At 42.8% G+C, this 11,680-nt stretch overlaps 1 protein-coding gene across 1 annotated transcript; it reads left to right on the top strand.

Annotated features, from left to right (window-relative positions):
- Positions 1–7,782: 7,782 nt before the first annotated feature.
- On the top strand, positions 7,783–8,580 carry LOC118634553 (40S ribosomal protein S6-like). Its single transcript, XM_036269158.1, has one exon. It carries the CDS (start codon positions 7,792–7,794, stop codon positions 8,539–8,541), a length of 750 nt encoding a protein of 249 aa, XP_036125051.1. The 5' UTR covers positions 7,783–7,791; the 3' UTR covers positions 8,542–8,580.
- The last annotated feature ends 3,100 nt before the right edge of the window (positions 8,581–11,680 follow it).

Below are 11,680 nucleotides of genomic sequence, written 5' to 3'. Positions count from 1 at the left end.
TTGCACCCAAGCCCATGACTTTCAAGGACATTGACTTCAGATGCCAAGTTGAAATACTTGACATTCAGTTAAATGCTGATGGAAAGCTCAAGTTTATTTTATACTACCAGGACCACTTAACCAAGTTTATTTTTTTACGGCCATTAAAAGCCAAACAGGTCCATGAGGTGGTCAGTGTCCTATTGGATTTAAAAAAAAAAAAAAAAATTATCTTTATTGTTGAATGTATTACAGATGTTCTCATTTTTCCCCCATTGACCCCCTCCTCCCCACTCCCACCGCCCTCCTGCCTTTTCCCACACTGTTGTCTGTGTCCTTAGGTTATGCATATAAGTTCTTTGGTTTATTTCCTCCCACCCCCAACGCCCTTCTCTTTGATGTTTGTCAGTCTAGCAACCAATTTGTTCTTCTCAATCCCTTCACCTTTTTCACCCATTCTCCCAACCCCCCTCCCATCTGGCAACCAACAAAATGTTCTCTGTATCTATGAGATTGTTTCTGTTCTGCTGTTCATTTTGTTTGTAGATTCAATTGTCGATAGATATGTATTCATTGCCATTTTGTTTGTTCATATATTTTATTTTTTTCTTCAAAAAGACCCTTCAACATTTCATATAATAATGGTTTGGTGGTGATGAACTCCTTTAGCTTTTTCTTGTCTGGGAAAGTCTTTATATGGCCATCAATTCTAAATGACAGCTTTGCAGGATAGAGTAATCTTGGTGGTAGGTTCTTGCTTTCCATCACTCTGAATATTTCTTGCCACTCCCTTCTGGCCTGCAAAGTTTCTTTTGAGAAATCAGCTGACAGTCTTATGGGAACTCCCTTGTAGGTAACTAACTGCTTTTCTCTTGCTGCTTTCAAGATTCTCTCTTTGTCTTGAACCTTTTGCATTTTGATGATGATGTGTCTTGGTGTGGGCCTGTTGGGGTTCATCTTGTTTGGGACTCTCTGTGCTTCCTGAACTTGTATGTCTGTTTCCTTCACCAAGTTAGGGAAGTTTTCTGCCATTATTGTTTCCAATAGGTTTTTGATTTCTTGTTCTCGCTCTTCTCCTTCTGGCACCCCCAAGATGCGAATGTTGGCACGCTTGAAGTTGTCCCAGAGGCTCCTTACACTATCCTCATTGTTTTGGCTTCTTTTTTCTTTTTGCTGTTCTGATTGGGTGTTTTTTTGCTTCCTTATATTCCAAAACGATGGTTTGCTTCTTGGCTTTACGTATTCTACTATTGAATCTGTGTAAATTCTTCTTTATTTCAGTTAGTGCCTCCTTCATTTCTGACTGGTCCTTTTTTATGCTCTTGAGGCCCTCACTAAGTTCGCTGAGCATCCTTATAAGCAGTATTTTGAACTCAGCATCTATTAGGTTGCTTATCTCCTGTGTTTGTTTCTTTGTATTACTTAATAAGTGGTATGGGCTAGCTGAGACCAGATGCTGCTTGTTTGAAAGAATTTAGGAAAACCTGAAGCAGGATCCAAGACAGGCAAATCCTATGGTTAAGCAAGTGGCAACAGCTTGGGTGGGCCTGAAAGTTGGGTGGGGCAGGGTGGGGCAGGGCGGGTCAGGGCCTCCGGGAATCACCAGGGCGGGGCTACCAGTGTGAGCCAGGTTGCCAGAGTCCCAGATATGGCTGCTGGCTGCTGCCCCAGGGAAGGGCTCACCAAAGGAACAAAGGCTTCTGGCAGCACGTCTGTCCAGGAGAAAGCGCCCTCTCCAGCCCTCACTCCAATGCCAAACAGCTCAGTTCTTCCATGTATGTCTCTGGCGCCCCTCGAGCTGCCTCGCCTCCAAGCTTAGAGGGAGAGAGTCTGATAAGTCCGTGAGCGGGCCATTTAAGGAGCTGCCTGGGGCTCCAGCCACCTCAGCCTCCTTGAGCCTCAGATTCTGGTGGTTTTTCCAACCAGAAGTTATGGGGACTTCTCTTCCTGGCACTGGAACCCTGAGCTGGGCGCCTGGTGTGGGATGGGGACCCCTCAGTCCTCAGAGAGGACCTTTCCAGCTGAGGAGATTTTTATCTGCCTCATGTGGGTGTGGGACTAGCTGGTCCGCCTCCGCCCCTCCACCTCCGCCCCTCCTACCAGTCTGGATGTGGCTGCTTCTTTAATTCCTCTTTAGTTCCGTAGTTGTAGAACTTCCATTCATTTTGATTTCAGGCGGTTTTGAATGATAGTTGTTGTGAAGTTTAGTTGTAAATTTGATGTGGTTGTGGGAGGACGCGATACGCGTTTACCTACTCCGCCATCTTGACCGGAAGTCCCTATTGGATATTTTTACAATTCTTCGTATACCCAGCATATTAGAATCTGAAGGTAGCATAGAGTTCACAAACCAGGTTACTAATGAGTTCAATGAGATATGGCCAGACGTAAAGATTGTCTCTGGTAAGTACCACCCTTGCCAAGGCTAGGGCTCCCTGGAGCAAGCCATGGTGTCAAGAACATGCTAAGTGCCTAGATGCAAAGTAACCACTTACATCACCAGGCCGAAGGCTTGCACTTTGTGCAGATGATGAGAAATCAGGCCTTTGATTTTTCCTTGCAGTAAAGTCCTTATGAGGTAATGTTTGCTTGTAAAGCCAAACTTGGACAGTATTCCTCACACTTACCCTGGGAAACCATGGCTGTTTTACAAACAGAGGAAGAGCTAGAAATTGCTGAAAAGGATCTAGAAAACAGCCTTTGGATCAGGCAGGAAGAAAGGGCTGTGATTGGAGCAGAGAGATCTGATATGAATGAAGACATCAATCCCACTCCTCTCAAAGCTTCGAAGCCCAGCACCTCACAAGGGGCCCCAGGTCTCTTCTGCTGGTGAACAGGCACCTGCTGGATGGACACTCATGGTATCTCTGGGCATCATACAGCCATCTGAGAACTGTTGGCAAAGGCCCCAGGGAAAGGGAATAAAGGCTGCACTCTCAGGTCAAATTGGCCCTGGTAGTCCTTGATCAAAGAGAAAAAATGAATTATGTCTGTGATATAGAACTGTGGTAACATGTTTTAAATTTGGCAGCTTAAAACACCAGACATTTATTCTCACAGTTCTGGAGGCCAGAAGCCCAAAATCAAGGTGTCAGCTGGGTTGATTCCTTCTGGATACTCTGAGGGAGAATCCATTTCATGCCCTTCTCCTTTCTCCCATGACTGCCAGCAATTCTTGACATTCCTGGGCTTGTAGTGTCAAAAGTCCAGTCTCTGCCTTATCTTCATGTGGATCTTCACATGGCTTTCTCCCCTCTTTCTGTGTGTGTGCTCCTTGTCTGTCTCTTATAAGGACACTAGGGGACAACAAATTCGTGTCATTGGATTTAGGATCCACCCTAAATGAGGATAATCTCATTTTGAGAACCTTAACTAACTAAAACTGCAAAGGCCCTTTTTCCAAGTAAGGTCACGTTGACAAGTACTTTGGGTTCAGACTTGAACATATCTTTTGGAGGGACACAGTTCTACCTACTACAGTCAGTGGAAGAATATGTTTGTCTGCAAAATGTGGACTGGTGGGGTCTTAAACATGTAGAGCTGGTATATGGTACGCGTGGATATGGTACACATATCTAGTACATATCCCTTCCCCTGCTTATTCCTGCTCAGACATACCCCAAAAGATGGGAACATCAGAGGAAAAGAGTTAGGTGGACAAGCATTGAGAAGAAAAGAGATTGAGGCCCTGGCCATTGTGGCTCAGTTGGTTGGAGCATCATTTCGTTCACTGACGGGTCTTGAGTTCCATTCCCAGTCAGGGCACATGCCCAGGTCGTAGGTTTGATCTCTGGTTGGGACACAGAAGGCAACTGATCGATATTTTTAATATCAATGGTTTCTCTCCCTCCCTCTTTTTCCAGAATCAGTGAAAAACGTATCCTCGGTGAGGATTAAAAACAGAGAGAGAGATTGATCCATCATGCCTTGAGACAGGCTGCCTCACCAACTGAGCTCCATTTCCTGCTTCAAGAGAAACTATACATGCCATCCCTGCTCTCAGGAATTGTGTGACCTGCCTGAAATTTAAAAGTAGGTCAGAATTAAAACATGGCTGGGATTTGGTCTGACTCCATTGTCTGCCTCAAGCATAGGAAAGCATGTTGTATTCCTGGAATGGATCAACGTATTCCAGGAAGTGACCAATAGCCAGGGAAACCACGAAGGACTCTGAAGCAAAATGCAAAAGTTAGCGAGTGGTCACTGCCCCAACTAGAGAAGAATAAGGGTCAGCTGGGTCATGGTTCAAAGCCCGAGAAAAGAATAATGCCCAGGATCTGTGTACTGCTATAATTCCAAGGCCTAAAAGAATGTCTTGTCCACTGGAGATGTTCAGTAAGAATTTGTTGAATGAATAAATCATTCTGCAGAGGTGCCTAATAGAGGGAAGAAGAAGGGGTCTGCAGTCCTTCATTCTCCCATACATCTTTCTGCACATCCCAGAGTCATCTAAGAAACATTCTAATTACCCCTTGGTGCTGGTTTCCTCTTCCCTGTGCCTAACAGGGTTGTCATGAGAGACAGTGAGATAATGTATGTGAAGGGGCTCACTCTATAAATACTGAAGTTCTACCATGTGAGTTGTCCTTGCTGCAAGCAGATCCTTCTTCCATGTGAGAGTTGGAGTCTTCTGTCCATCTCCATTAAACAATGTTAAGTTGAGTATCCGAGAAGGCTGCATCATTAGAAAGGAGATGACATCACTTTCCAGCTTGTTTTGGAGGAATAGAATTTTGCTTTATCTTTGGCCAGCACCTCACTTTTCATTTCTCCTTTATCACTTAGCCTAGCAGGCTCTGGGAGGTCCAACTTGACTAATGCAATCATCCCTTACCCCGTGATGACCTACTACCTCCTGGCTTCTGGGCAAACCAGGAACAGCATCAACTCATGTGGGTGAGAGGTGAAATGAAGTACAATACTACTGTCTCCCAGGGGGTGGCTACAAATAACCTTGATTTCCGGAGCTGCTGCATCACTCTTCCTCTCTGGCTTCTTAATGTTGGCAATGGAAGAAATGTGGAGTTGAACACACCTAGATCAAGTTTTGCCATACTCTTCATAATCACATTTCAGCATCTGGAACAAAGGTTGCCAAGTGATACACCACTGGCTGCTTTCAACAATCAAATATACTTTGTCCATGTAATTTTTAAAAATTTAATAAACTAGCCTGGCTGATGTGGTTCAGTGGATTGAGCATTGTCCCATGGACTTAGAGGTGCTGGTTTGATTCCCGGTCAGAGCACGTGCCCAGGTTTTGGGCTTGATCCCCAGTAGGGGTCATGCAGAAGGCAGCCGATCATTGTCTCTCTCACATTGATGTTTCTCTCTCTCTCTCCCCCACTTCCTCTCTCTCTAAAAATATCAATGAAAAATATTTTTAAAAAACACTATTTTTAACAGGTGTGAAGTGATATCTCATTGCACTTTGTTTTCATTTCCCTGATGACTAGTGATGTTGAGAAATGTACAAGTCCTTTGTCCATTTTTTAATTGGCCTGTTTTTGTTTTGTTTGTTTTGCTGTTGAGTTGAAGTTCTTTATATATTTTGTATATTAACCCCTTATCAGATATGTGGTTTGTAAATATTTTCTCCCATTCCATACGTTGCCTTTTTACAGTTAATTGTTTCTTTTGCTGTGAAGAAACTTTTTAGTTTGATGAAGTCCCACTTGTCTGTTTTACTTTTGTTATCTGTGCTTTTGGTGTCATACCCAAGTAATCATTGCCAAGACCAATGTCTCCTATGTTTTCTTCTAGGAGTTTTATCATTCTAGGTCTTACATTTAAGTGTTGAATTCATTTGCTTCTGCTATTAACAGAGAAAAAATATTAAGTTTATTTTCTAGCAGGGCATTCTACCCCATGTGTGAAAGTGTTTCAAAAACTACAAAGGGCTACACAAATGCTAGATGGTATATTCTATGTATTGCTCACTGAAACATTGCCAGTGCACCCCCATTTGCTAAACCCACAGGGCTTTTCTCAGTCCTAATCCATCTTGACTTCTTTGTAATGTTAAATGCACTTCAACTCCCACCTCCCTCCCTTTTGGTTTCCACAAAACTGAACTTTAGTGTTTTTCTTCTAAATATGGTTACTCATTCATTCCTCTCTCACTGTGACTCTCTCCGCCCTCTATTGAGATACTGTTTTCCAGGAATCTCTTTTTCCTTACTCATCCTTGACCATTTCTTCTAGTCTGTTTCAATTGAAAGACTTTTTTTGTGAAAGACTCCCTTAACACTCTCCCAAGCTCCTCCTAACTATTTACAGGCTTCTCAGTGCCAATAAATACTGTTGAAAGGTAAACTGAAGTGGTACATTAACATTTTTGAAGTTTATTTGAGCAAACAATGCTTCAGATTGGGCAGTGCCAAACTGAAAGTGGTTAGGAGCACTCCACTGACAGGAGCAAGGGACAAGGTTGTATTGAGAAGACGTGGAAGCAAAGTAAGTCATTTGATTGAGAAGGTTAGTTGGCTATTTGTGATAGGTTGTTCTTAAGTTTTACTTTCTGGGATTTGAGTTTGTTGAATTTGGCTTAGGTTTTGGTTTTGGTTTGCTCATGTAGCCTGCCAAGGCATTAGAGCCACCTCAGTCTAATGGCCTCCGTGTTTAAATACTTTAACAATACCCTTACTTTCCTAATTCTATGAATGTCACCATGGAGTCACCCAAGCCAGAAACCTGTCATCTGCAATGCCTCATTCTCCTCATAGCCCATAGCCAATCATTTGTTAAATCATGTCGTCCCTACCAGTGGCAGATTATATATTTCAGACATGGCTGTATCCTTTATCTATTACACATGTTCTTCTAGAACCCCATCAAGAGATAGGGTTTTTAATCACCTCTCCTCGAACCTAGTAGACCTTTGTTCCTGCCCTGACTAATAGAGTACAGAAGAAGTAATGATATTTATCTCCTCAGCCTAAATCACAAATATACCACCCCCCACAATCTTGGAATGTCCACTCTTGGAACCCAGTCACTGTGCTATGAGGAAGTTCACACAGCCTGTGAAGAGGCCCACATGGAGAGGAACCAAGGCCCCCAGCCCTCAGTCCTCTGCAAGCTGTTAGCCAATAGCCGGAACCTATTTGCCAACCATGTGAGAGGACCCCCCAACCCCCAGTTGATCATCCCCAGAAGATGCTGTATGATCTAGAGATCTAGGCCAAACTGTAGATTCATGTGAAAAATAGATGAATGTTGTTTTCAGCTACTAAGTTTGGGGTGGTTTGTAATGCAGCAATAGATAACTGATACATTAACTCAGAAATGTCTCTTAAATCTATTATATTTCTTAATTCTCCCAGGTCAGGCTCTTGTCACCTTGTTTAACTGGGAGACAATCTGCCTATGAATCTTCTGTAAGTAAAACTCTGCTCAGAATAATAGTTAACACTATTAAACGCTGACTTATCTATAGTGTTAAGTGCTTTAAATTCATTATGTTATTTAATGCCTACAACTCTACTAAGTGGTTTGAAGCTGAAGAAATTATTTTAAATAGGTGAAGTAACAAGGACTTAATTTCCCTTTCTTAAAGAGGAGGAAATGAACCTGGCCGGTGTAGCTCAGTGGTTGAGCATCGACCCGTGTACCAAGAGGTCGCCAGTTTGATTCCCAGTAAGGGCACATGCCCAGCTTGTGGGCCAAATCCCCAGTGAGGGGCATGCAGGAGGCAGCCAATCAATATTCTCTCTCATCGATGTTTCTCTCTCTCCCTCTCCATTCCTCTCTCTCTAAAATCAATAAAGAGCTCTTTTTCGTGGCGCCTCGGAGGCGGTCGGCTGCTTCAGGATGAAGCTGAACATTTCTTTCCCAGCCACTGGCTGCCAGAAACTCATTGAAGTGGACGATGAACGCAAACTTCGAACCTTTTACGAGAAGCGTATGGCCACAGAAGTTGCTGCTGACGCCCTGGGTGAAGAATGGAAGGGCTATGTGGTTCGAATTAGTGGTGGGAACGACAAACAAGGTTTCCCCATGAAGCAGGGCATCTTGACCCATGGCCGTGTCCGCCTGCTCCTGAGTAAGGGGCATTCCTGCTATAGACCGAGGAGGACAGGAGAGAAGAAGCGCAAATCTGTTCAGGGTTGCATTGTGGATGCCAATCTCAGTGTTCTCAATTTGGTCATTGTAAAAAAGGGGGAGAAAGATATTCCTGGTCTCACTGATACTACTGTGCCTCGTCGCCTGGGTCCCAAGAGGGCTAGCAAAATCCGAAAACTTTTCAATCTTTCTAAAGAAGATGATGTTCGCCAGTATGTTGTGAGGAAGCCCCTAAACAAAGAGGGTAAGAAACCTAGGACTAAAGCACCCAAGATTCAGCGCCTTGTTACTCCACGTGTCCTGCAACACAAACGTCGGCGTATTGCTCTGAAGAGACAACATACTAAGAAAAATAAGGAAGAGGCTGCAGAATATGCTATACTTTTGGCTAAAAGAATGAAGGAGGCGAAAGAAAAGCGCCAGGAACAGATCGCCAAGAGACGTAGGCTGTCCTCTCCGGGAGCTTCTACCTCTAAGTCTGAGTCCAGTCAAAAATGAGCTTTTCTAAGAGTGACAAATAAACAAGAAATATCAAATCTCAAAAAAAAAAAAAAAAAAAAAGAATAAAATAAAATAAAATCAATAAAGAAAAACAAAAAAAATTTTTTTAAATAAAGAGGAGGAAATGATGCTCTAAGTTCAAGGTCAGTGCTTGTAACTACCTTCCCTGCTCACGAATTTCTAGTGGCTCCCAATGCTCACACGATAATGATTTAAGCCTGACACCAAACCTGATATCCAGCTGGGATACAATCTGGTCCCAATTACCTTTGCAACTTTGGTATTGTGGCCTCAGGTCTAGGCCCATGAATTTTTTGGTTCCACTTATTTTCTGTGGGTAGCGGAAAGAAACTCAGGCTGTTGGTTAATCTAGTCACTTACTCCTTTCAGGACTTGGTTTCCTTATCAAAAAGTGAGAGACGACTGCACCAACTCATATTAAAATTCTCTTCCAGCAATAACTCTGTGTAGCATGGAAGCTGTCCTCTTGTACGTTTGTGCTTCCTGTCTGTCCTAGAACTCCAGTGCCAGAGCTCCTCGCCAGTGCTCATGTCCCTACCTCCAGGAAAGTCAGAGAAGATGGGAGATTCAAAGATCAATGCTTTAGTGAATGTTCTCCATTTATCACTTCATCAGAACTAGCTTTAATATTGTGGAATAGAATCTGCTTTCCTGCAGCTCTAAGAGAAGAAGGAACCTTTTCTTCCGATGTTTCTGAGATTCTATTCCCAATGGTTTTTTGAGGCTAAGCATTGGAATGTCATTAGTTAGCACTGACCAGGGAGGAGGAAGCACCTGAGAAGCTCAGACTTACTCTCTTGTTTCCAAAATATTTTGCATGCTTTCTGGACATCGGTGGAACAGACCATTAAATCATGATTTGCCAAGGCCAGTTTCAATCACTGCATGGGTCAATTAGGTCTGCACACTTACTTAACCTTTTCAGATTCAGTTGTAAAATTTTAAGAAAAAGATTGGGGTGGGGGGCGCTGTTTTTAAATATACATCTGAATTATACATCTGTCCATTTGCTTTGTGGGAGTTTTACAGAAATTGATTTGAAACCTGAGATACTTTCAAATATAAAAGAGCAAGAGCCCTCCCAGGACTCTGTTGTTCAAAAAGTTAACCAATGGCAGAATAGATTTGCCCCTAGACTCTTCTGAATTTTGTCCAGAATTCTATTCCTTTGACTATATTGAAACGTGGTGTCTTTTTTAGTTCCTGGTTCCTCTTTGTTATTGCTATTTTGGTGCTAATCTTTGTTTACCCAGGTTCTGACATTTTTACCCCAGAATTAATAACTCCAGATGGTCTACTCTACTGTGTTTCCCAAGCAAACAAAGTAGACAGGAAACATGAACTTCCTGAGCAAATTGCCTTTCCGTTTTAATATGAGACTGCCTTTTAGAAGGTTGTTTATCTTATGTCTACTGTTCTTATTTCTACTTGATTAAAGGTTTATTTTTACAGTTTGGATCTAATTAGATTTTACATTTTTCATTTAAAATTTGGTCCTGATATATATATATATATATATATATATATATATATATATATATATATATATATATTTCTCTTTTCCTTTTGTGTCCCCAAATCTCCTTTGTACAATCTATTGTTCTATTTAATTTAAGCTGCTAAATCCTTTCTGTTAACTAACTCCTTGCTCGGAATAACTTCTCCACACATGGAACTTTGATCTAAGATTTCTTTTCACTTTTAGGCACTTCCCTTGACATTAGCATGTGAGTGGTTAGCAGATCAGCTCTTAGAGCGTGAGCCTTTCCTCTTTGGATTTTGCCACAGACAGGTCACTCCTAACTTTTGTGAGTCATTCAGTGACCAGTTTTTTGTTTCTCTCCTCCCCCTACTCCACCCCAGTCATGAGTGTGCTATTCTTTGAAGGACATCACCTATCTGTATGCCTGTCTTTCTCCTGGGAAATGGCTCCCTTAAAAATAAGAGCCACTAGGATCTTGCCTGAACACATAACCCAGATTACCAGTAATAACACAACTGCTTTCTAGTCCTGAAGCACAACCTCTCTGCCTGAAATTGGGTGGAGCAAACCCAAACATCTGGAAGCTGCTACTCTTCTTCCTCTCCAGTTGCAGGTACTATCTGTATCAGGAAGAGAGGCTCCTTCCTGAGAAATCTATTGTCAGTCTTGGGTTTTCCTCTTCCATCTTTCCTCACCCACACCCTTCCCTTGCCTATCACTGTCATTCATTCATTCAGCATAAACACCAACTATGTGACAGGCATGGTGCTGGTCCTTGGGGGGTACCAACAAGCAAAATGCTGAAATAGGGACAAAAAGCAATGACTTCGGAGTCTGTAAAGGAGTGCTCAGTGAGAACTCCACACATAGGTCACTTAAACTGAGTTTTGAAGGATAGTTTGCAGTTCATTGGTGAACATGCACCATTCTGCCTCCTTTATATTAGAGGACTTCTTGCAAGGGAAGTAGACTTGACAGGATCCTCAGTAGAAAAACGGGGCAGACACCACCTTAACCCAGTGATCACATTAATATCACTAGTATTGGTGCCTCCTGATATGACGCACCGAGAGGAACATGACAACATTTCTGTGATATTTCTACCAAAAATGCATTACCCAAATCTAACTATGAAGAAGCAGGAGATAAACCCAGGTTAAAGGGAATCCTATAAAATAATTGGCCTGTACTCTTCAAAAAGGCAAGACTGAGGAACTGTTCTAGTTAAAATAGGCTAAAGAGACATGGCAACTGGGACACCCGGGACTCCAAGATGGCATCAGTTGTACCATTGAAGGAGAAGAAACTCATATATGTCAAAATAGGGGAGCTGCCAAATGGGATACTGATGCGGGATTTTACCTCAAAAGGCATTGCTGGAGCGTTTCAAAGAGGTTACTATCAGTATTACAACAAGTATGTCAATGTGAAGAAAAGGAACATTGCCCTGGCCGGTTTGGCTCAGCGGTTGGAGCGTCGGCCTGCGGTCCTGAGAAACCCGGGTTCGGTTCCCGCTAAGGGCCCGTACCTTGGTTGCAGTTTGTCCCCGGCCCTGGTTGGTTGTGCGGGTGGCAGCCACTCGATGTGTTCCTTTCGCATCGATGTTTCTCTCTCTCTCTGTTCCTCTCTCTC

This window comes from Molossus molossus, unplaced genomic scaffold (genome assembly GCF_014108415.1).
Source record: "Molossus molossus isolate mMolMol1 unplaced genomic scaffold, mMolMol1.p scaffold_m16_p_19, whole genome shotgun sequence".
In the NCBI taxonomy this organism is placed as follows: domain Eukaryota; kingdom Metazoa; phylum Chordata; class Mammalia; order Chiroptera; family Molossidae; genus Molossus; species Molossus molossus.
Note: the sequence above shows the minus strand (reverse complement) of the source record. Positions and strands in the feature narration are given on the sequence as shown.

What these genes read in the sequence shown, in the direction of transcription:
- LOC118634553 (XM_036269158.1), top strand. Translation starts at nt 7,792, where the DNA reads ATGAAGCTGAACATTTCTTTCCCAGCCACTGGCTGCCAGAAACTCATT.